Source organism: Salmo salar, chromosome 28 (genome assembly GCF_965601325.2).
Source record: "Salmo salar chromosome 28, fSalSal1, whole genome shotgun sequence".
NCBI classification, from domain to species: domain Eukaryota; kingdom Metazoa; phylum Chordata; class Actinopteri; order Salmoniformes; family Salmonidae; genus Salmo; species Salmo salar.
The window spans coordinates 21293644-21317160 of NC_138318.1; the positions used below are offsets into that span (position 1 = coordinate 21293644).

Genomic DNA, 23517 nt, shown 5'->3' on the forward strand with positions numbered 1-23517 from the left:
TAAGCTATTTGGGAGATTATTTCACCAACAGCCAAAAATAACCTATATAAAATATTACATTTGTATAATCAATCAGTCACTGTCACTGGATTGTCGGTTGCTGGTTTGATTTAGGTATGATGTGAAATGAATGGAGAAAACCAAGGTGACATGTCAAACATCGAGTAGACCACTTCACATGCTTTATTCAGTATCCAAATAATTAAAAACATCTTGATTTATTATACATGTACAACATCAGTACAGATTCTCTTTTTTCAAAACCATGGAAGTGTGTCTGCTTCACAGATTTTTTTTGACTCTTTTCTTTTTTTAGAAACTCAATTTTTTTCAACAAACAAAACACAAACGAAAGGATGGGGGGGTCGAGTGGTGCAGTGACAGGGACAATCGGAAGGGTAAGGCACACATAAAGGGTTGACACTTAAACATCAGGTGGGGGCAGGGGAAATGAAATATAACTAAAAACAAAACCACTTGCTTAAATCTGCACCAGACACCATAGCATGAATTATATCCACAGTAAATCATATTCCGGAACTGTTAATTAACCAACACTTCACAAAGAAAACAATTGAACTACATTGACAACAAAGAAGACATCGTGTTGATTTGTTAGCACCAAAGATCCGATGGTTGTTAGCTAATTATGACAGGAAAGGAATTCTCTATCAAATACCAATAACTGGACCTCATGAGTTGATATTATAGCACCTTTGACAGTTGTTTTCTTTCTGATAATACTCCTGTAGCGTAAAATCTGCCCTAGTGTTCATGAAACATTTTGGGTAACATGGACTTCTTCTCTGAGGTAGCCATTAAGGTATTTAAAGTGAAGGTGAACTTTCAGATGTTTTTTTGTCATGAATTTAGAACAAGAAGACACTCAGTTTTTAAGATGTATTTAATACCAGAAAATGGTACATAGCATTTGTTGGTTTCATTGTCCTTCCGCAGTGGTAAAAAAGTCACCTGTATCTCATTGTGTTTCTCCAGGGGAGATTTTACACTTAAAATCATTTTCTTGTGTCCAGTGGAAACAAAATATTCTTTTTTAAGTGTCCTTGATTGTTGTAGGTTTCGGTTGAAGTAGCAGTCCCCTCAAACAAATTATTCAGAATCAAAAACACGCAAACGACGTCTTCGGCAGAGTAGTTTCAAACTCGTGGAACTGTTTGGCAGCCGAATGAGTTTGTAGGTAATGCATAGAAAATAGAATTAGAGATGACGGCTAGGGAAAAAAAAAACAATTTCATGTCCACATTTCTTTTTTTTTATACGAAGCAGACGGGGCCAACTTCGACGCCAAACTCCTGATCAGGTGCACCAACGTCCATAGGAGCGATGTCAATGATGGGCAGGCGAGATGTTTTTGATGTCTTGTAGTCGATGACTGTCTTGCCCCATGTGCCAGTATGTGACTGTGGAATGGAGAGAGAGAGAGAGAGAGAGAGAGGAGAGAACATGGGTCAGAATCAAAAACAGTCTTGGTAAAAGGGGTTGATCACACGCTAACCTCTACATAACCCCTCTTTTATTTAGTCACTTCATCTATCTTTAGTTCCATAACATGGATTTCACACTGTCTTATCTCAAAATGAAGCCAATGCACCACTACCTCATGTGATAGCAGATGAACAAAACAAAAAAGAGAGAAGAGATATAAAGACAACAGAGTAGAAGAGAGAAGAGCAGAGTAGAAGACAGTAGAAGACAGTTAAATACGAGAGTAAAGAGAGAAGAGAATAGCAGCGAGTGGAAGAGCGCAGAAGGGAGCTGAAAGATAATAGAAGAGAGTAGGGGACAGTAAAAGTAGACAGTAGTAGTAGGCGTCTCACCGTGCAGCCGTCCTCGCTGACGCTGTATGTGAAGCGGCTGTTGCCCTCAGCTCTGATCTCGATCTCGTTGGCTCCCTGGAGCAGCAGGGCCTTCTTCAGGTTGCCCGTGGCCTCGTCCATGTAGGCAATGCTGTTCTTGCAGTGGTACGTGACGTTCTGGGACGCTTCGTTGGACATCAGGCGCATGAAGGTCAGCTGGATGTTGACGTCTTCTGGGTTGGATCCCTCGCTACCATACTGGAACTGGAGAAGGAGAGAGGAGGGGGTTAGTATCATGAAGGTAGTGTTGTAGTGAAGGCAGGACACTAAACCTCAAGTCCAAGTCCAGTATGGGACTCGACTTGGACTTGCAAGACTTCCCTAGCAATCCAGGTTTGAGTGTAAGACCGAGTCATTTCTACCCGAGCTCTGATTGGAGTTCCTGACACCTGGTTACGCTGAATGGTCCATACCTGGAAGCCATTGTCCATAGACTCTGAGAACCAGACGTGCTTCTTCTCCCTGATGTTCTTGCTGGTGTACCAGTTCTTCATGGGGACGGTATCCTGGGATGGATAGACACAGGTCTCTCCGGTTTCCATGTTGCAGTAGACCTGGACAGCATCCAGAGGAGACCCCTGGTTGGGGTCCACCCAGTACTGGCCTGTGGGTTAAAGAAAGAACAGAACATAAGCCATCAAGGTGCTTAAGGTGAAAATGAAAGTAAAATAAAGTAGTAATAAAGTTTATGTAGGCTGCTAGCTCTTTGATGTTTTGGTTGTGTTTTGAGTATCTTATAAATCCAACCAACCAATCACTGATCACAGCATGCCTAGTCCATGACCAGTGTCTGTCTGGAGGGTGGGCTGGACTGAGCCTGGGACTTACCGCTCTTCCACTCGGGGTGGCACATCCTGATGTCACGGCACATGCGGGCGGGGTTCTTCTGGGATCCCTCGGGGCTGCGGATGTTCTCCACCTTCTGGCTGAGGCTCTTCAGGGTGGTGTCCACCTCCATGTCACGGCCGTTCATCATGTCAGGCTCGTCAGCACGGTAGTGGTATCCTCCTCCTCCTCGCATGGGGTCAGGTCCCTTCTCCTGGTTGTAGATTGGTGCGACATGGAAGCCGCCGCCAGCGGGACCTGGAGGACCGGGCAGACCAGGAGAACCAGGAGCACCCTGGGTAGGAAAGAAGAGGATAGAAAGGGGTCAAATCTGGCCTCAAAGGCTGTGTGCGCTGTGTGTGCCGTGTGCTGTGTGTGCTGTGCACTGTGTGCTGTGTGTGCTGTGCGCTGTGTGTGCTGTGTGTGCTGTGTGTGCTGTGCGCTGTGTGTGCTGTGCGCTCTGTGCTGTGTGCTGTGTGTGCTGTGTGTGCTTGTGGAGGAAAGGAAGAGGTTAGTGTGAGACTTACAGCTGCTCCCATCTCTCCGTTGCGACCACGGGGTCCGGGGGGTCCGATGGGTCCAGGCAGACCGTTCATGCCATCTTTGCCGGCGGAGCCAGAAGAACCGTGGGGTCCCTGTAGGACAGAGACAAAACAACAACTCCTTTAGAAGTCATATCCCTTGAAAAGGAAAAGGCACAACACTCGCTCACCATTATTTATCCACCGGCAACATGACTTTAATAAAGGAATAGATAGGAAATCCCTGCGTAATCTGATGTGTGTAATCATGTTGTTATGGTAAAGAACACAACATGACTTTAATAAAGGAATAGATAGGAAATCCCTGCGTAATCTGATGTGTGTAATCATGTTGTTATGGTAAAGAACACAACATGACTTTAATAAAGGAATAGATAGGAAATCCCTGCGTAATCTGATGTGTGTAATCATGTTGTTATGGTAAAGAACACAACATGACTTTAATAAAGGAATAGATAGGAAATCCCTGCGTAATCTGATGTGTGTAATCATGTTGTTATGGTAAAGAACACAACATGACTTTAATAAAGGAATAGATAGGAAATCCCTGCGTAATCTGATGTGTGTAATCATGTTGTTATGGTAAAGAACACAACATGACTTTAATAAAGGAATAGATAGGAAATCCCTGCGTAATCTGATGTGTGTAATCATGTTGTTATGGTAAAGAACACAACATGACATATGTATATTATATTATCAGCCTTGATTCATGTTCTATTGATGGGCTTGAAGTGTGTGTCACACTCACTCGGGGTCCAGAAGGTCCGTTAAGTCCAGCAGGTCCAGACTCGCCAGGGGAACCCTAGAACCAGATACATCACATTAATCACACATTAGATCAGCCATGGTAAAGCATAGAGAACAACAGATCTTCAGCCCAGAGACAATGTGCATGCTTCCTTAATGCCTCAAATTAAATAAAAAACAACTTTTAAAATGGCAGTACATAAGCATAAAGAGTAGCACCTTACTTTAACATATGATGCATTATATTAGTCAGGAGTTGTATGATATAATAAGCCTGGTATACTCACAGAAGGTCCAGGAAGACCGGGCATGCCGTTTAAACCTCTGTGTCCCTTGTGGCCTCTCTCTCCACCCTCTCCAGCCTCTCCCTTGTCTCCACGAGCACCAGCAGGTCCCTGCAGAGATAGGCCAAGGGGTCAAACAGGTAATCAACACTGCCAATAAATATCAGACATCCTTACAATGCATTAGGTTAAGGTGTAAGGATGCCAAAATGCTGACAGAAAACTTACAAGACCACCACGACCACCAGCAGGACCGTTAGGGCCAGCGGGACCAGCAGGACCCTGAGAGAGAGAGGGAGAGAGAGATATAAAGAGAGAGAATCAAGGATAATGATAAGTGTGTAAAGAATAACTGCATATAATAAAAAATGATAAATAATACCTGAATGAATGGTGATTCACTAATCTGCTTATATACAGCACATTGATGTATCACAGGGTATGTTCACAGGGTATGTCAGGGTAACATTGATGTATCACAGGGTATGTCAGGGTAACATTGATGTATCACAGGGTATGTATCACAGGGTATGTCAGGGTAACATTGATGTACCACAGGGTATGTCAGGGTAACATTGCGAGCTAGTCCAACAAATGTCCAAAATGAAAAAAAATGTGTAAGGCCTGAAAGTTACTATAGTCGACCCCTAAATTGACGAGAAGAGGTACTTACAGACTCTCCACGGCTACCAGTCTTGCCAGAAGCACCAGAGGGGCCGGGGGCACCGGGAGGTCCGGGAGCACCAGGGGAACCAGCATTACCATTCTCACCACGGTCACCCTGCAATGAACACACACACGGACAAACACCCACACACAGACAAAGAGCCATCAGGGTAATGTCACCAGTGATGGGGACAAGTGTTGGTGGATGAGGTGAGTTTCCTGTTGGTGGATGAGGTGAGTTTCCTCCCTTAAAGCTCTTTGAGCGTCTTGAAAAGCTCTACTTAAAAATGCAGTACGTGTATACATTATAAGAAAAGTAGTCTGTTTATATATATTATCCAGCAGCAATGTTGTTTATAACAGAAGTTCGGTGTAGCAGGTGGTTTGATAGTGGAGGCTTACCTTGGGGCCGGGGGGTCCATCGCGGCCGGAAACACCATCGTGACCAGCGGAACCCTCACGACCAGCTTCACCGGGCGCACCAGACAGGCCAGGGGGTCCCATGGGGCCAGGGGAGCCACGCTCACCGACGGGGCCGCCAGGTCCCTGCTTACCGGGCTCTCCCTGAGAGAGGACAAGGGACAAGTCAAGGGTTAAGTGTCAAGTGTGAAGGCTTTAGGAGTAGAGACAAAGCTAAGACAAAAAGTCATTTTTTTGTGAGATAATACTTTTGATAGAGGTTAAGAGTAATATGGTCAGTGTTTTGGGGGGGTTGTTGTTGATGGGAACACTCACAGCTGGTCCTGGTGTTCCTGCAGTACCGCTGGGTCCCCTTCCTCCGGGGCCCCCCACAATACCACGCTGTCCAGCAATACCTCCGGGTCCGGGGGTTCCTGGGGCTCCCTGGAGAAAAAGATGACAGATTATTCACTGCAGCAGGGAGAACCAGAAAAAGCCTTTATAAAGAGATGAATCAACATGGTTTAAACTTGACTACATACATATGTTACAAATAAAGCAGCATTACAGATTTTCATTTGTATTTTTTGTGTTTCATTGTTGTTGTTTTTTAAACATTCCATCTGGTACATTAAATTGTTTTTATTTAGTTTTGTAATGCTTGAAAATTGCTGGGAAATAAAAAATATATAATAATTGTTGTTTTTGCCCAATATCCCTTCATCCCTTTAGTATTTGATGTGTTGTTCTGTTTACTACTTTGTTTATTGCTGCTGTTGTTGTTTATATATCTTTACTTACCATTGGACCATCGTTACCCTTAGATCCAGAGGGTCCTGAGGGACCTGGAGGTCCGGCGGCTCCAGCCTCACCTGGGCGACCAGCATTACCAGTTTCACCACGTCCACCCCTCTGTCCCTCTTTACCAGCGGGGCCGGGGGGGCCTGCGGATCCGGGGGCTCCCTGAAAACATTTAGGAGATGAGGCGAGTTTGTTCAGAGCAACATTTTTTAAAAGTATAAAAGTATGTGAGTTAAAGATGTTTAACTCAAAAAGCCAAACTTGATATGTTTCAGTGTGCATGAATGGGACTGTTTGATAGATTGTTGAGAAGATGGAGGACCTTGGTTAGGTGAACTTACACTTCCACCAGGAGGACCAACTCTTCCACCAGGACCAGGCATACCAGAAGCACCCTACGGACACACGCACACACAAGAGATAACAGAATAGCTTTCACAAAAAAACACATACTTTACAACTCTTTGTTTCGTATATATTTTGTTCAGTTTAAAGCAATTAAAAGTGTTGTTATGAACGATTTGAGGAGAAGTTTGAGGTTCTTACAGGGGGTCCAGGTGCACCACGAGTTCCTTTAGCACCAGAATTACCAGCGGGCCCCTGAGGACACAAACAACAGGGAGTTAGGCCATAAAAACAATAAATAGGACATAGGATAATAAATATATGCACTGCACATTATGATATTATTTAGGACAGTGTTGTTGTATGTGTCGAACTGCTTTGCTTTATCTTGGCCAGGTCGCAGTTGTAAATGAAAACTTGTTCTCAACTAGCCTACCTGGTTAAATAAAGGTGAAATAAAAGAAAAGAAAAAGAAACACAGGACTGTCACATCACCTTTTCAGTCCTAAGCACCTTCTAATGGTGAGAGACTATTTCTATCGGTCACTGTATTACAGTACGTTACAGGATATATATGTTGTACATGGGTGCCCCGTTAGCTAAAAGTAACTTGTCCTGTATATTTGCAAACTGTTCCTGAATTGGTTGATTCAGGAACAAACAGCAACATGAAAAATGTATATTTCTACCTATCTTGGAAATTTGAATGCATATAAATGATAAGTATGCATCAGTTGGACACATTATAAAATGTTGTAGTTGGGGGGGGAGGGTCTGGAGGGTCAGGAGTTAAAGCTGATTGGACAGCCTCAGACAGCCATACCTGAGGTCCGGGAGCACCAACGGGTCCACCGGGCCCGGGAGCACCAGCCTCACCCTTGGGGCCGTTGTTACCGGCCTCTCCCTTGTTGCCAGGCTGACCATCAGCACCCTGAAGTGGGAAGAGAGAAGTGGAAAGGACTGGTCAAGACTGGTCATTACTGGGTTATGGGATTCCACTGGAAGCAGAACTGTGACCAGCTTCAGAGTGTTCTGGACTGGACCAGATAGGGTGATGATGCTACTCACAGGGGGTCCAGCGAATCCAGCAGGTCCAGGGGCACCATGCTCACCACGCTCACCCTAGAGGATTATGGGTAGAAAACACAGAGGTTGGGAATGAAAAACATATATAGTGTGATAAAGAGAAATGGCGTGCCATCATTCGGGGTATTACACCACCGTCATAAGCAGGTGAAGATGTAGTATGTCATTGGAAGATACTCACAGGGGAACCGCGACCTCCAGTGGGGCCAGGGGGGCCACCGAGACCACCCTCACCCTAAACACAGAGAGAGAGAGAGAGAGAAAGAGGGGGAGAGCGGCAATCAGATGAGAATAAAACTATCTCATATTTGTCTCAATTGAATACTTAATACTTTAAAAAATAATGTTATACATCAAGGCTGTAGATACGCGTTCGTTTTTCAACAAATGATATTACACTGTTTACTGAGTAATCAAACCGTTTCATCCAAACAGCATTTTGCTCTTACCTTTTCTCCATGAGCACCAGTGGGTCCAGGGGGTCCGATGGGTCCAGTCATACCACGCATGCCGTCTTTTCCAGGGCCACCGTCGGCTCCCTTGGGGCCACCATCACCTCGTTCTCCCTTGGCACCAGAGTTGCCACTTGAGCCGCGCTCTCCGGGCATTCCCTGCAGACCTGGAGCTCCCATACCACCAGGGGCACCAGCAGCACCACTCTCACCCTGAACAAATATGGTAGACAGAGACATACATTAAAACTCCTTTCACATTATGGCCAAATAATATATCAACAAAAATGTTACATCCTTAAAAATATTTGTTGCGGTGATAAAATAAATAAGAAAACGACTAATGATATGGTTGTATGGGGCCTAATGTAATTCTCAGTCCTTGGATCAACAGAAGGACCAACTTAATTATTTAATCAATGATGTCATCTGTATCTGTGCTCTCCAGTGTTCTCTTACCCTAGCACCATCGTTACCAGGAGAACCATTGGCTCCACGGGGTCCAGTGGGGCCAGCAGATCCGAGGCCACCACGCTCGCCTGGGAAACCTCTGTCACCCTGAGGATGTGGTGGAGAGGGGAGGAAAAGAGGTGGAGAAGATGGGAGGAGAGGATCAGGGAGAAGATCCGTGAACATCATGTTTAGTAATGGAACAGCTACTGAAGAAGGCAGCTTAGACAGATGGCAGCTTCTGGGGTTTCAGATCCTATCCAGAGCTGCAGTAAGGTACTGTACTTACTCTGGATCCACTGGGGCCGGGACCTCCAACCTCACCGGGCACACCCTGTGGAGCGACAGAGGAGAGGGGATCAGTCAATCAACCAATCAATCAAATGTATTTATAGCCCTTTTTATAGCAACATTTTCCACATAATGACATTTATTGCTTGATAGCGGCTGATTAGACTTCAACAACTGCATTTGGGTAAAAAACTTGCTTTCCAGCAGTATATAAGGTATACTTTTCCAATTTCAATTCAATATGTCATGGAATTACATCTAGAACCTATAGGATCTCTGTGATGGAGGGTACTACTTACCTGCTCACCAGCCTTGCCAGGCTCACCAGTAGCTCCCTGAGTTCCAGGCAGACCCTATAGGGAAGAGGGGAGAAGTGTGGTTGAGATTTCAGGTCAACATGTAACATTACTGTTAGAAAATGTGAATATGGAGACAAGTAATGATTGTGGAGGTTAGGATTGTGATTGGTAACCTACTTGGAATCCATTAGGTCCGGCGGGGCCGCCCTCTCCTTTCTCTCCTTGAGCACCCTGGAACACAAGGGGGGAACTATATCAGTGCGCAGTTTAAGTATGGTGTCTGGGTGGCTCATGAATGAATTCATACAAAGGTGTCTCAACGTGTTAAGAGACAATCCAATATTGAAGGAGACAATGTACTGGAGATGTGTGTGGCTAAATGTACCATTAATTCTAAGAAAAGTATTTGTGAATACTTACAGCAGGCCCTTGGGCTCCAGGAGCACCAGAGTCACCATCTTTACCAGGAGCACCCTAGACAGAAACAAGATGGAGTCTATTACAAACCCAAGAAAACACACAATGGCCTATAGACAAAGAGCCCTATTCTGACTTGATATAAGTTGACTTAACATGGACTTCAGTCCACAATTGGGCCCATATCGCATAAAGGATACAGTATGAATGATTGATCCTATCTGTTTCAGGTATACGTATAGCTTTACTTACAAGACCACCAACAGCTCCAGCTTCACCTCTCTCGCCGGGCTTGCCATTTTCACCCTATACGGAAGAGACAGACAAAATGTACAATACATTTAGATTTTATACAGAGTGTCAGAAAACACACTGAACACCAGCCCTACCATTCATTTAGATTTTTTCAGAACATGAAATAGCATGGTGAAAATAATTCATTAGTAACAACTATTTAGGAAGGAAATTCATGTTCATTTGTTTGTATGTTTGTTAGCTTGTTTGTTTACTCACAGCAGGTCCTTTGGGTCCAGGGAATCCCATGACTCCAGGCTGACCTCTGGCTCCAGAGGAGCCTGGGGGTCCGGAGCGACCATCGTTTCCAGTGACACCCTACAGTACATCAGGAGAAGAGAAGGATCACACAGGTTATGAAAGGGTTTGGTGCCTTCCAGATTGAACAAATGCAATGACTACCACATGATCTGCTATCGTTGCATCATGACTAAGGGACGTGGAGGATAAAACGTGTTAAATCCTCTCGATAATGTCCTCTTGGCAATATAGTATATTATATATCATAGTAATAATATAGTAATTAAGTATGCATTGAGTTTGCAGTGAATAGGTCAGTAGTACTTACAGCAGGGCCAACTTTCCCATCGGGTCCGGGGCTGCCAGGGCTGCCAGTCATACCCTACAGCAGGCAGGGAGAGAAGAAAACACATTAGATGACATTCTACCTGAGAATACAGGTTACAATACTCAAAGACTACAAGTCTGCACAACATCTATGTGAATGATATATCATGTAGTAAACTGTGCTCTTACAGTAAAGTTAAAGGTCACATGGTGAATTGATGGTCATTTATTTGTATTTTTTTACAATGAGAGAAAGAGAGAAATAGAGAGAGATGTGGACAGGTACCACTCACCTTGGATCCGGGCATGCCAGGCTCGCCAGGACGACCAGCCTCACCAGTGGCACCTTGGGCTCCCATTGGTCCATTGGCTCCACGCTCACCAGGGCCACCCTATCACATAGGAAGGTCAATTGGTGATGTCAGCGCCAAGTTTTGATAGGTAAACATTACAGTAAGCTCCAGGACTCAGAGATGAGATAGTGCTACATGAGGGTAACCATAAGGACACATACAGACAGCATAGTTAAGGATCGTGTGCTGAATAAAATGTGTTTCTAGGTTCAATACAATGTTCTGCTACGATGCTTACAGTGCTCCTTCATTTCACGTATGACCAAACATGGTGCTTCACGCTACACACCAGGTCTCATGTTTCTTAGACTATGGCTTTATAGTTGACAGTTTATTAACTATTAAAATCAAATCAAAGTGTATTTGTCGTATACACACTGTACACATATTATTATAGGATTATATCATTATTATATCTGACTATTGACTCACCTTGCCACCGGCAGCTCCATCAGAACCGGGGAAACCACGCATACCAGGCATACCCTGTTGGAAGAAACAGAACCAACATTACACTTGGGCCCATAGCACAGGCACACCATATCACAAAGTCAGGGCTTGACTGACAAACACTGACCCCTGGGAATTCAACGTATTCTACAGTATGCAGATGGTTCTGGGCCTAAGTAGTATAGACTGGTGGCTGAGGCTCTAAGTAGTATAGACTGGTGGCTGAGGCTCTAAGTAGTATAGACTGGTGGCTGAGGCTCTAAGTAGTATAGACTGGTGGCTGAGGCTCTAAGTAGTATAGACTGGTGGCTGAGGCTCTAAGTAGTATAGACTGGTGGCTGAGGCTCTAAGTAGTATAGACTGGTGGCTGAGGCTCTAAGTAGTATAGACTGGTGGCTGAGGCTCTAAGTAGTATAGACTGGTGGCTGAGGCTCTAAGTAGTATAGACTGGTGGCTGAGGCTCTGATGGTTGGTTGATGGTTTTTCATATTCTAAAATAAATAAACATATTTACTGTAAACATATGGAGAAAACAAAACACAAACACTTTAAAATGAATCTCTGTGTAGAGACACATTAGTTATGAGTAGAGGCACTTCAGGGAAGGGTTATCTGACATGGGAGAAAGGGGCTGAGGAGTCAGAGGTGGGGAACGTACACGCTCTCCAGGGGGTCCAACACCACCAGCTCCACCGGGCTCACCACGGGCGCCTCTCTTTCCCTCCTCACCAGAGGGTCCAGGGGGTCCGCCGGGACCAGTGGAACCCTGGTTGGAGAAAGAGGTGGAAAGGACAGAGGGGTCAGACATGAGACCAGACCCATAGTACAGTAAACTCACCAGTCTAACAACACCTTCAGAAGAAACAGGTTATACACCTGGGTTAGACACCTATGGCCCAGACACAGATTGATCATAGTCCTGAACAAAAAGCTACATTCATTGGGATTTTCCAGTGAAGATGCTTGTTGGTCCAGAACTGGGCTTGCTTAATCTGTGTCCCGGATACATCCTCTAAATGTTTTGAGACATGGTAAGCTGCTTGCTAAATACAGTGTGCAAGATTGTGTTTCCATAGGTGATATATCATAGAGTTCATTGCAAACTTACAGGCTCTCCCTTTACACCGGGCTCTCCCTTGGGGCCTTGGGCTCCGTGCTCACCCTGTAAGGGAAAACAAACAAACAAATCACATCAGGTTACACACCACTACTTCCTGGTCAATATTACACATCACAAAATGGAGTGAAGTGCTACAAAAGTTTCATAGTTTTTTTACCCCATAGAGATGCATTAAATTACTGTGTTCTATTGAATTTTGTGTTGTACCAATTTACAAAGCAATACTCGCCATGACTGCTTGATCAAAATAGCACAAGCACATCACCAAATAATGCAGTACAGCGAGTGTATACATTAAATGCTATTTGACCAATTTACAAAATAGTGATCGTAACAGTGGTACTCACATGGTTACCCTTGGGGCCGGGTCCACCACCAGATCCAGGGGGTCCAGCGGGGCCACGAGTTCCTGGGAAACCAGGAGCACCAGAGATACCAGCAGCACCCTTTGGGACAGACAAGAGGAGACAAACGTTAGTGTACCAGTACCAGTATGGACATACTATACCGTTAGTCGTTTTGCATAAAAGCGTACATTATAATTTCTATATGAAGTATTACCAGTATTCATTTGAACATAATCTATCATAGATCATTTGAACAATCAGTTTGATGTATCCACATGGCTCATACTTACAGTGGAACCCTTGCCTCCTGCTTGGCCATCACTTCCAGGGGCACCCTGTTTGGTTACAGGAGAAGAGAGGAAAAGAGAGGAAGAGAGAGGGGAAGAGGGAGGGACATTATATTACAGTAAACATCAGGGGTCTGAGGTTAGATGGTGCACTATGAGGGCAACCATAAGAAAATACACACATACATACATATATATATATATATATATATGGATAAGGATTTACAGTATGTAAGACAAGGACATATAAGCATTTGCAACCAAGAGAAATAATCATATAAGCATATCAGGGCAAGCATATGCATGCACAACAGTACTCACAGAGGGTCCAGCAGCACCAGCGGGTCCGGGGTTACCGGGCTCTCCACGAGATCCTTGGGGTCCGTCTGAGCCACGTCCTCCTTGAGGACCAGTCTCTCCCTAAGGGGGGCAGCAGAGAGGGAATTAGGAGGGCGTATGGATACTGGATATTTAGTCTTTGTGACTGATGTTACCGTTGTGTGTGTGTAGGGGGACGGAGAGGGGGGGTTGTCTGTGTGTGTGTGTGCGCGGGTGTGTATGTGTGGGTGGGTGGGTGGGTGGGTGGGTGGGTGGGTGGGTGGGTGGGTGTGTGTGTGCGGGTGTGTATGTGTGGGTGGGTGGGTGTGTGTGTGCATAGGAATGTAGGAAGATAATTAATCATGTTATTTTTATATCTTTCATATTCTGAACCACTTCATCTTCTCCCTCCTCTCATTGTTTCCTCTCTAATAGAGCTCTGTACTGTAGTCTACAGTAAGGGAACAGTAGAGAGGTGTACCACGAGGTGTACATATGCCATCTGGTGGCCACTGCCTATATCAGATCAGGTTCTCAATCTGGGTTCCAATTCTCTACCCTTCTGCCCTAAGAGTGTACTTGTTCACTTTAAATCATGGATTTGAGAGGAAAAGCCTGGTGTAAGAAATATGGGTGAAACTGCCTCTATCCAGTGCTTTCAAAATGCATGGTGACGATTGTACAATTGGCACACTTTGGGAGAATTGGGACGCAACAAGAGGATTAGGGTTAGCGAGGTGGGGTGGGGGGTATGACATACTTTAGCTCCAGCACCTCCGGGGAATCCAGGGGCACCAGATGGGCCAGTGGGTCCCTGGAAAGATCAAATAAACACTTGTTAAATTCACATAGTCAGGAGAAACACATGACACTGAATGGTGTACTCTGAATTGCTTTGACAGGTTGACAGGTTAGTCACCAGTAATAAAGATACTTACATTGGATCCAGCAGGACCAGAGTTACCATCGTTACCACGAGCACCCTAGAAGAAGATGCGGGGGATATTATTATCAATTCTATTTATTTCTGGTTCTGATAAGAACAATTTATGAAAGCATATTGGCCAGGGGAACAAGTGTAAGCATACTGCACATTAAAGACAGGAGTTGATATTTAGGGGTATTGCAGCATTACATCAACATGACATCAAGTCTCAGACTTTTCTGTGTCATTGGAGATGGTGTCTAAGGTTTTTCTGCGATTCATGTTGTGATCAATCAATCTATCAATCAAAATGAAGTGAAGGCAGTGCAGTGTGGTACTTACAGAAGAGCCAGCGGGTCCAGGGCGGCCTCTCTCACCAGGAAGACCACGTGCACCCTGGGTAGATGGGAGGGGTGAAGCAGAGGGAGTTCAGTAATGCTAGATAGTACAGTAATGACTAAACAATGTCAGCGGCTGGCTACTTTCACTGGGCCATAACGTTTCGTTTAAAAAACGGACATTATTTAGTCTTTGCTACTCCTGGAAAGCAGGTTGATATCTTTAAAGTTTCTGAGAGTTAATGGGCTCTGATGTGTTTATTGAGACGAGAGCTTTACTTAAATGAAATCAAAGTGTATTTGTCATATGAACGGGATACTCACCATAGCACCGGAGTTGCCATTGGATCCAGGGGCACCGCCCTCTCCCTGTGGTCAGAGGGACAGAGAGAAAAATAGGAAGAAAACACCGGGGAACAGATGAGTTCTCCGCAACAGGTAATGATAGGCTCACATGGTGATAGATATCATTAGATAGACTTCTAACCTTAGGGCCAGCTGGGCCACCGTCTCCCTTGGCGCCATCCATACCGTTGAAACCCTGGGGAGGAAATCAAAGAGCATTTGTTAGGTCAGGTGTTGTTCTGTATGGTTAGGAGTGTAATGTAGGAAAGTTGTAGTGTCATGGCCATCATATCATCATGGGAGTAGAGTGAAGTTGCCCCTAGTAGCTGTTCTTGGGTCAGTTATTAATTTCCCCTACTAATGGTTAGGGAAAGGATTTGGGGAGGGAAAGCTGATCCTAGATCTGTACCCAGGGGAGACTTCACCCTGGAGAATCCTCATGTCCCTCCTCCTCCTTATGTTACTCACTCTGTGTCCCTTGATGCCGGGGAGGCCAGGAGTTCCGGGGGTTCCACGACCACCCTGTAGGATAGGAGAAGAAGAAATGTTGTGGACTCGTCTTCATAAGAGACATAAAGAAAATAGTGTTGCCTTTTCAATGTTGAAACTAAAATGTCTTTGTATTAGTGGTTATTTACTTTTACGGTAGTCTATTAGAATGGTTCTCATCAAAAACACATTGGTCAAAGGAAAGCTGCCCTGTAGGTCCTTTACTGATATGAACCAAGTCTGTTTTGACAGGAGCATCTGACCCTTGACCTATAGGGTTAGAGGGCTACTCACCTGAGGTCCAGCGGAGCCACGCTCACCGGGGCGACCAGACCTGCCAGGCTCACCCTGTGGAGTAGAGAGGAGGGATGGAGACAGAGGTTAATGGAGAGACACAGAGACAGAGAGGTCCTCTCACTGTGAATAATTCTGCCGCTAATACAAACAGTGATAATAATGTGGCATAAAAAAACTGTATAAAAAAATGGATGATACAATTACTATGAAATGTATTATATATATTATTAAAATGTATGTAATGATAACATGTCAATACAATATACATTGGGGGGAAATATTGTGGTGTAAGTTGCAAAGGGGTAAGACTAGACAAGTCTATGTTGAGTTCTGTGTTGACTGTGTTTACAAATGAACATGTTTTTCGAGCTACAGATCTGACAAATGGAATGAAATAGAATGAAAATTGAGATCGTGCAAAAAATATAACGTACATTGTCTCCGTTCTTGCCATGGGGGCCCATTGCACCACGTTCACCCATGGGACCCTACAAGGAACAAACAAAGATGAGTGGATGTGTGTGTGTGTCCTTTCAAAATGGATGATTTTGTGTGTCGATGTTGGTTCGCAAAGGTTGCTAGTGCATGAGTATAGTTACTATGACTGCTGTACATCACAAATGTCAGGGCTCAGTGAAATATAAAGTAAACACAATTGGATGAAGTGTGTGTGTGTCTGTGTGCGTGTTTGTGGGAGGGGGGTCTTTTTGGGGGTATGGTGGGGTTGCTACTACAACTGTTGGTCATGGTCAGGAAGTGGTGCTTTCAGAATGTGTTGTCAGTTGATATTTAAATCAACAGGAAGTTCTCGTTTTTGTATACTCACAGAACTGCCAGGCTCACCGGGCTCGCCAGGGGGACCATGGTGACCGGGGGGACCCTGGTGGAGGACAGGAACACAGATCCGAGCATGTGACACGGGTTATATACACTATTGTAATAAGAAATACGGCCTGGTTTTCCTGGCCTAAAAAACATGCTCAGGATCAAGGTTAATCTGTCTGGGAAACCGGCCCTATAAGAAGTATTGTTATAAGATATATATTACTTAAGACAAATATAAATATACTACACTGTATACTGTATAAATGTATGTACAACAAATGTTATAACTGGAATGATTTTCACACCTGGTATAATAAAAAGCGATTCAAATAAATGTTTCATTATTTGTCTTATAAAACATGAGATGAGTGAGGTTGTTGTTGTTGAAAATGAAAAGAAATAATGAAAGGATACTTACAGTGTTGCCTGGTGGTCCAGCGAGACCACGGGGCCCCATAGGGCCCTGATGGAAAACACAACAACCAATTAGTCAATTAATAAATGACACCATTGGAAACAGTACTTTACCTCCCTTGATTGAGATAAAGTGAATATGTGAGGTATTGTAACCTAAAGCATAAAATACATAGCTGATCATTGTGAGCAATCACTACCAGAGGACTACTGCAAACCTGAAAGCGTTGTACTGTACTGTACTGTACAGCTTAGTGTAAACTACACTGCATAGGCAAATCATCACCTAACCATGACAGGATCCATGATCTTCAAAACAGCAATACCATGCAGCTAGAGTTGATGTGTGCGCCCCCGCGGAAATCTATTCTGTACAATAAAGAAATCGAAAGGTGAGACTCCCACGAGCATGTACATGTTGGTTGTTTTGCTCCACGACACCCACAAGCTTCACAGCACTTTGGTACAGCTGATGTGTCAACTTCTGTCTGTAGCATCCCAATGGTTTTGCATATAGTTCAACTAGTAATTCAACTACATTTGTAGTAGCTTGGTGGTTGTTGAATTCAACTCAAATATTGGTAGTGTTCAGACCTGGCTAATTCTCACTTGAATCAACCTTTTTTGTGTCTACTAGGCTAAATTACACATTCTGTTAACATCTGACTCCAGAGTGATCTGTTCTTGCAATTTGTAGTCTATGACATTTCAGATTTAGAGATTATATTTTTTCACAAAGTAGTTTGGATGTAGTGAACTACTTTTTCAAAGTAACTATAGAACTATATATTTTATAAGGGTATCTATCGTGTAGTGTAACTTCTTCCATTGTGAAGTAATTGGTAGCTTAAACTATATAGCTTAAACACTGCTCTGAAGACTGCTTTTGTAGAGGTTTGGTATAGACCACATACATATTGGTTGTGCATTTCTGAATCCAGACAAGAGAAATGTTGTCATCTAGTATGCATTGCATACAGTTCACAATAGTGCTTGATACTGCCTGAGACCAGACATCTTAGCTCAATTTAGCCTGGAAATGTGGCTCTACTTTGATCACTAAAACAGCACAGAGGAAGACAAGATGAGGACATTCATACCATCGGTCCCATTTGGGCCTGGCCACCACCGGATTTCTGGTCATAACCATGGTGCATCTGAGGAGAGAAGCTCTGCAGGAAAGGAAATAAATAATCAATTGTTTTCTATTTTTGGGGGATTTGGGATGTTTCTTAAGCATACAACATAGAGGTGACAAAACGGCTGGTTACAACTGTTCATAACTGGTTACAACAGTTTATAAAATTGTCTGTAACTCAGTCGTATGTTGAGTCCCAAATGGCACCCTATTCCCTATATTGTGCACTACTTTTGACCAGCGCCCTATTGACCTGGTCAAATGTAGTGCATTATATAGGGAATAGGGTGCCATTTCGGATGCAGCCTTAGTCAGAGGGGGAAATAACAGCTTGATACATGAAACAATGAATCATACAATGTGGCTAGTCACTACTATCATCACCATCAAGAAGGAGGAATAGTCTCCCTCTACTACCAACTGTCTCAACAATCATAACAGTTTATTGTGTTCCTCTGTATTCTGTCTCTAGTCTAACTCCTCTCCTCCACAAACCAGATTTAGGGACTAGGGAGCTGTCCACACACCGCTGGTGCTGAAAGGAGCAGGGAGATACACTCACTACTCTCTAACTTAGATATCTATTAATATTTCCTCTCAGGCATACCAAAAACCATGGATACGGATAACTCTGGTACTAGACTGGTAGTGACTGGTAAATATCCACAGGAAATAGCCTTTGGAAATGATTTTGTCATGGCGGTAACTTACTCCGCCGCCAAGGCCAGGAGGTCCAGGAGGGCCTGGGGGGCCGGGCAGGCCAGGCTGGCCATCCACGCCATCGTTACCTGGAACACCCTCAGGACCCTGGAGAGATGGACAGACAGACAGATACACAGGTTCTTAGTAACAAAGACAGAGAGATGGATCAGCATGCCATGAAAACAGCTCTGGCCCTGCTGCTTTCCCCACACAAAAAAAATCTCTAATGATTGAATTTGGGGCTCCATGTGCTAGAAAGCTACATCTGGATTTTACCACCCACAGGAGCACTTGACCTGTGATGCAAAGGTCAAAGTTCCGCCAAAGGTTGATAGGTCAATAGGTCAAATCCTTGAAAAATACATACCAGTCTCTAGAAACTAATTTCAATCATTACTTTGAAAGATTGGTATAAGTTAAGTAGTTAAAATGACATAGTATTAACTATACTGCAAAATAGTTTTTCTGTGCTGAGGTACTTAAATCTGTACTGAACAGAAACAGCAGATAAGTCAAAGCCTTTGCCTAAACTCCAGCTCCTCCCCTTCCGAAATACCCACCTGTGTTTACAATCTTTTACAATTCAAATCTCAGCCTCAACCTTAAGCACCACTTCCACAAAGCCATGCTTCTTCAAAAGAATCAGTGACACTAATGCACTGTGGTTGTATGTATGTATGTATGTATGTATGTATGTATGTATGTATGTATGTATGTATGTATGTATGTATGTATGTATGTATGTATGTATGTATGATTTCATTTTATTTCTGAAAACAAACAGTTCAAAACTTACATCATCACCCTTGGGGCCATCGCCTCCCTGTGGTCCCTGTGGATGTACAACAAGAGGAAGAGAATCAGGTGTGCTGCAGTGCTCGTTTCACTGCACTTCAATGAGAGTGGTGTAGGCCTACTGAGCTATGAACTACTAGAGTCAGGACACATGTAGAGTAGGCCTAGCATAAATGAAGGCATTGAACCTTTGGTGGAGGGTTAAATGGTAGGCCTACAGCACAGTTGAATGGTATCACAGTTTGAATAAATATGAACCATAATGAACATATGGGCTTATTTATGAGGCCTGTAAGAAGGCCAGAGTTCAATCATTATTCAATAATGTTAATACATTGACAATATGATTTTTCACTGACATAGTAACACAATAATACATGTGTTACAACACATATAAAACATGACATAATAACATAATTAACACAATCAATATTAGTTGTAAAATGTGCATAAATACCTTTGGCACAGTTGGTACCTGGGGATCTATGAAATCAATTAAGAGGAAAAGATAATATTATTATTACCCATTAGAAACTCATATCACACATGAACTTAGTAGTAAAAACCATATCCTGTAAAACAATGATTCTCAATGTACAATAATACTGTGTTGACAATTATTGTATGGCTGGATCCCATATAGCAGAGTGTGAAGGGATTACAGGCCTAATGCTGATTAGGCCTATATACCTGCCTTGGGGCGGCAGGTAGCCTAGTGGTAAGAGTGTTGGGCCAGTAACTGAAAGGTTGCTGGATCAAATCCCAGAGCAAAATCTGTCATTCTGCCCCTGAACAAGGCAGTTAACCCACTGTTAACCCACTAGGCTGTCATTGTAAATAAGAATTTGTTCTTAACTGACTTGCCTAGTGAAGATAAAATGTGTGTGTAAAATTAATCTGCACATCCACATCTCCAGCATTGAACAGGGTTAATCCATTCATAAAGAAGGTGTGGGGGAAAGAAAAGCAATAGTAATATCCAATGTGATTTTTTTTGCTGCTTATCCTCAATGAGGTATCCACAGTCCATTCTAAGTAATGGCCAGCGTGTAAGGCTGTGTAAGGCCCGCCCGGTTTCCTTTGTCCCCCTCTGTCTATAACTGGAAACGTTGCAGCCTACTGGTGCCACTGGGGGCGCCAGAACGCTACCAAAAGGCACAGGTGTAAGTGGTCATCAAAGGTAGGCTACCCTCGCTATCAGGGCAGATAGGACAGCATTCGCCGTCGGGGATGATAGGGTCGGCGCAGTCGGTTGTGTCCTCGCAAATCACTTCGTCGCACATAACGGTTCCGCTGTCGCAGACGCAGATCTGGCAGGGTTCTGGTTTCCATACATCCTTATCGTTGTACTGTTGGCCGTCCAACGAGCAGCTGCCGAATCCGCCTGCGAAGATGGAGAGTTTTGGAGACGAAAGGTAAGTCACATGGCAATTGAATAGACCTATCAGAAGTGAGCATTTCAAAAGCAAACTATTTCTCCAATTATACTGTCTGAATGTCTGATAAAAAAAAGGATACATTATTTAAACAGAATAAACTGTTTAAGCAAACCAGTCATGGCTGTGAAACTCGAGTCCTGCCACAGGTAGTCATAATGTAGGATCCTAGGAGGCCACTCTCAATGAATGACATAGGCATACGATTAGCAAGGCCTATACCTACCAACATCCCAGACTCATGGCCCAACTAGAGAATATTTGAGATATTTCATAGATTTAGAGAATTCTTAAGAGAAAGTAGCCTACAGAGACAGGGTTCTCCCTTCATTGTTTTCCGAACTATAGACATAAATTATCTAAATGTCCTATTGTGTTGCGCTGGTTGTTGCCTTTGCAGTAGACCAGTATTGGCCAAAGGCCATTGGGGATGTCTAATGGGAGTTGTAACGTGGTAGGTGAAAATGGGGGAGCCGCCCCTGCAAAACATAAAAAAGTTTCCAAATGACATGAAATTCTTCATGGCATGCATAATGTTTAATGACATTTACCCAGGCCTATGTTTGAACTTTGAACTACAAGCGAAAGAATATGAAGTAGGCCTAGGCCTGTAGCCAACGTCAGGCTGTATATCCTGCAAGTAGCCAATCAAGGCACACTGGAAAAGGTTCGTGTGGTGATTTGGGCAGTCGGCCCAGGCTTGTTTTGTCATTCTGGTGATGAGGCCAACATTTCCACTATCTGCCACAGAGCTGCGCTCCAAGCCTGTACAATGGTATTATAATCCACCGAGCCACACCCCCCTAGCTATACCCACCCAATCTGATAAATTGATGTCTAGACAATTCCTGAAGACGTCATAGTACAACTATTTTCATTTAATTAGCCTCCCTGGCTTAAAGTTATTATAAATCAAGCAATGGAAAGTTCTTATTGCAGATGCCATGAAGTGTATTAAATAGGCTCCACATTTCCATGTATACTAGTAGGCTAATGGGGAATAAGGCTTTCCTATCGCCTAATCTTTCAGGAGCTAGTTCCAGTCCAGGCACAATTCGTTGTTGCCATTGTACATAATATCATTAATGAATTTGGGTGATAGGCGTCAATGACAATAATATTTTGTTCTGAGCTTTTTTTCTGAAAAACATTTCCCTATTTCTTATTTGTATTTAACATTAGTAATATAATTGTTTCAAGTGGTTTGTATATTTGTATTTTATTCCAATTCCATTTTAACATCATGTCATCATTGCGCATCCAAGCTTTTGCAACAGCTAGAATTTTCCTTGCCGGAGGACATGAAATAGCGCGTGAAAAGCGAGCGCAGGGGCTCACTGAACATGCTCACTGAACATGTGTCTGCACGCCAGGGAACGGAGCAGCCATGGAAGCAAAAAAATATACAATCCTTGTTCAATGCATCGAGCTTCGGAGCTCCAAAAGCAATGATATAACCCCTTTGATGATGTTTGCTGACAATTTAACGTCAGGTGTCCCACAGGGTAGGTAAGCGTCATTTACATCATCCCAAACATAATAGAAAGGTCCCTTTACGCGCTATCCATTGTTCTTGCGAGCGTCCCTGTGTCCCATAATCTCATATAAAGTGATACTTACTATCGTCCTCTCCTTGACCTCTTGCCAATAGCACTGCTGCGCTTAGCAACAGCGCTAACCGAATATCCACAAAGCTGAACATGTCTAAATATTAGACATGTAGACTCTTTGAGGCAAGGGGAATCCTGTTTTAACTCCTCAGACTCCAACCATAAAAAGTAGGGTCCGGTACTTTGTTACTCCAATCCAGACCCTGACAGAACCTCCCTACTGCCTAAACAAATGAGTAAACTGGGTTTTTATATGCCAAACTTTTGGGGAGGTCCTGGGCGCAGAAGATAACTTGTACAAGTGAAAGGAGTCCCTCCTTCACAAGGGGGGAGGAGGGTGTCAAACAAGTTCACATTTTGGTTAAAACGTGGACATTCAAACACCGGTGCGCTTTTTTTCCTTTTTCATCTTCAAACGGTTACCCGTCCCTGTGGATGTTCTTTGCACGAACCACTTTTGTTCAACTTGAGGCAAGGTGTTTGATCAACACTTTGGAATATGTTTTCTCTTAGCCAAAACAGAAGGCGACATTCCCTGCTGTATATCTGCAGTGTTGGGGAAGTTACTCTGCAAATATACTTTACCAAGCTAACAATTACTTTACACTGGAAGAAGTTCAGCTAAACTTAAGCTAACCTTAATGGATAAAATATAGTTTACTTAACTAAAGTTAGTTTGGAAAAGTAGTTCACTACATCTAAACTACTTTGTGATATATTATCATATCTACATCTGAAATGTCATAGACTACCAATTGCAAGAACAGATCACTCTGGAGTCAGATGTTAACAGAATGTGTAATTTAGCCTAGTAGACACAAAAAAGGTTGTTTCAAGTGAGAATTAGGCAGGTCTGATGTTGAAAATGAAAGGACATTATTGCCTTATTCACCCATATTTTATTTTACAAAAAAAGTAGTGTGTAGTTCCAGTTGTTATCTACACTGCTACATATATAAAAAATTAACTAACTACTGAAAACC

The 23517-nt window shown here is 43.5% G+C and overlaps 1 protein-coding gene across 1 annotated transcript; it reads right to left on the reverse strand.

Moving 5' to 3' along the window:
* Positions 1–148: 148 nt before the first annotated feature.
* col1a1b (collagen, type I, alpha 1b) lies at positions 149–22797 on the reverse strand. The gene is made up of 49 exons (XM_014179844.3): positions 22545–22797; positions 20678–20872; positions 19946–19971; positions 19490–19525; positions 18703–18798; positions 17954–18025; positions 16858–16902; positions 16441–16494; positions 16049–16102; positions 15612–15665; positions 15297–15350; positions 14971–15024; positions 14808–14852; positions 14488–14541; positions 14159–14203; positions 13981–14034; positions 13224–13322; positions 12906–12950; positions 12616–12714; positions 12257–12310; positions 11807–11914; positions 11131–11184; positions 10639–10737; positions 10347–10400; positions 9998–10096; positions 9737–9790; positions 9488–9541; positions 9245–9298; positions 9068–9121; positions 8767–8811; positions 8487–8585; positions 8025–8240; positions 7757–7810; positions 7558–7611; positions 7313–7420; positions 6691–6744; positions 6486–6539; positions 6145–6306; positions 5680–5787; positions 5347–5508; positions 4952–5059; positions 4507–4560; positions 4282–4389; positions 3996–4049; positions 3230–3337; positions 2706–2997; positions 2291–2481; positions 1839–2081; positions 149–1421 (listed from the first exon to the last, which is right to left on the reverse strand). The coding sequence occupies exons 1-49, from the start codon at positions 22624–22626 to the stop codon at positions 1275–1277; spliced, it is 4368 nt and encodes a 1455-aa protein (XP_014035319.1). The 5' UTR covers positions 22627–22797; the 3' UTR covers positions 149–1274.
* Between the last annotated feature and the right edge of the window lie 720 nt (positions 22798–23517).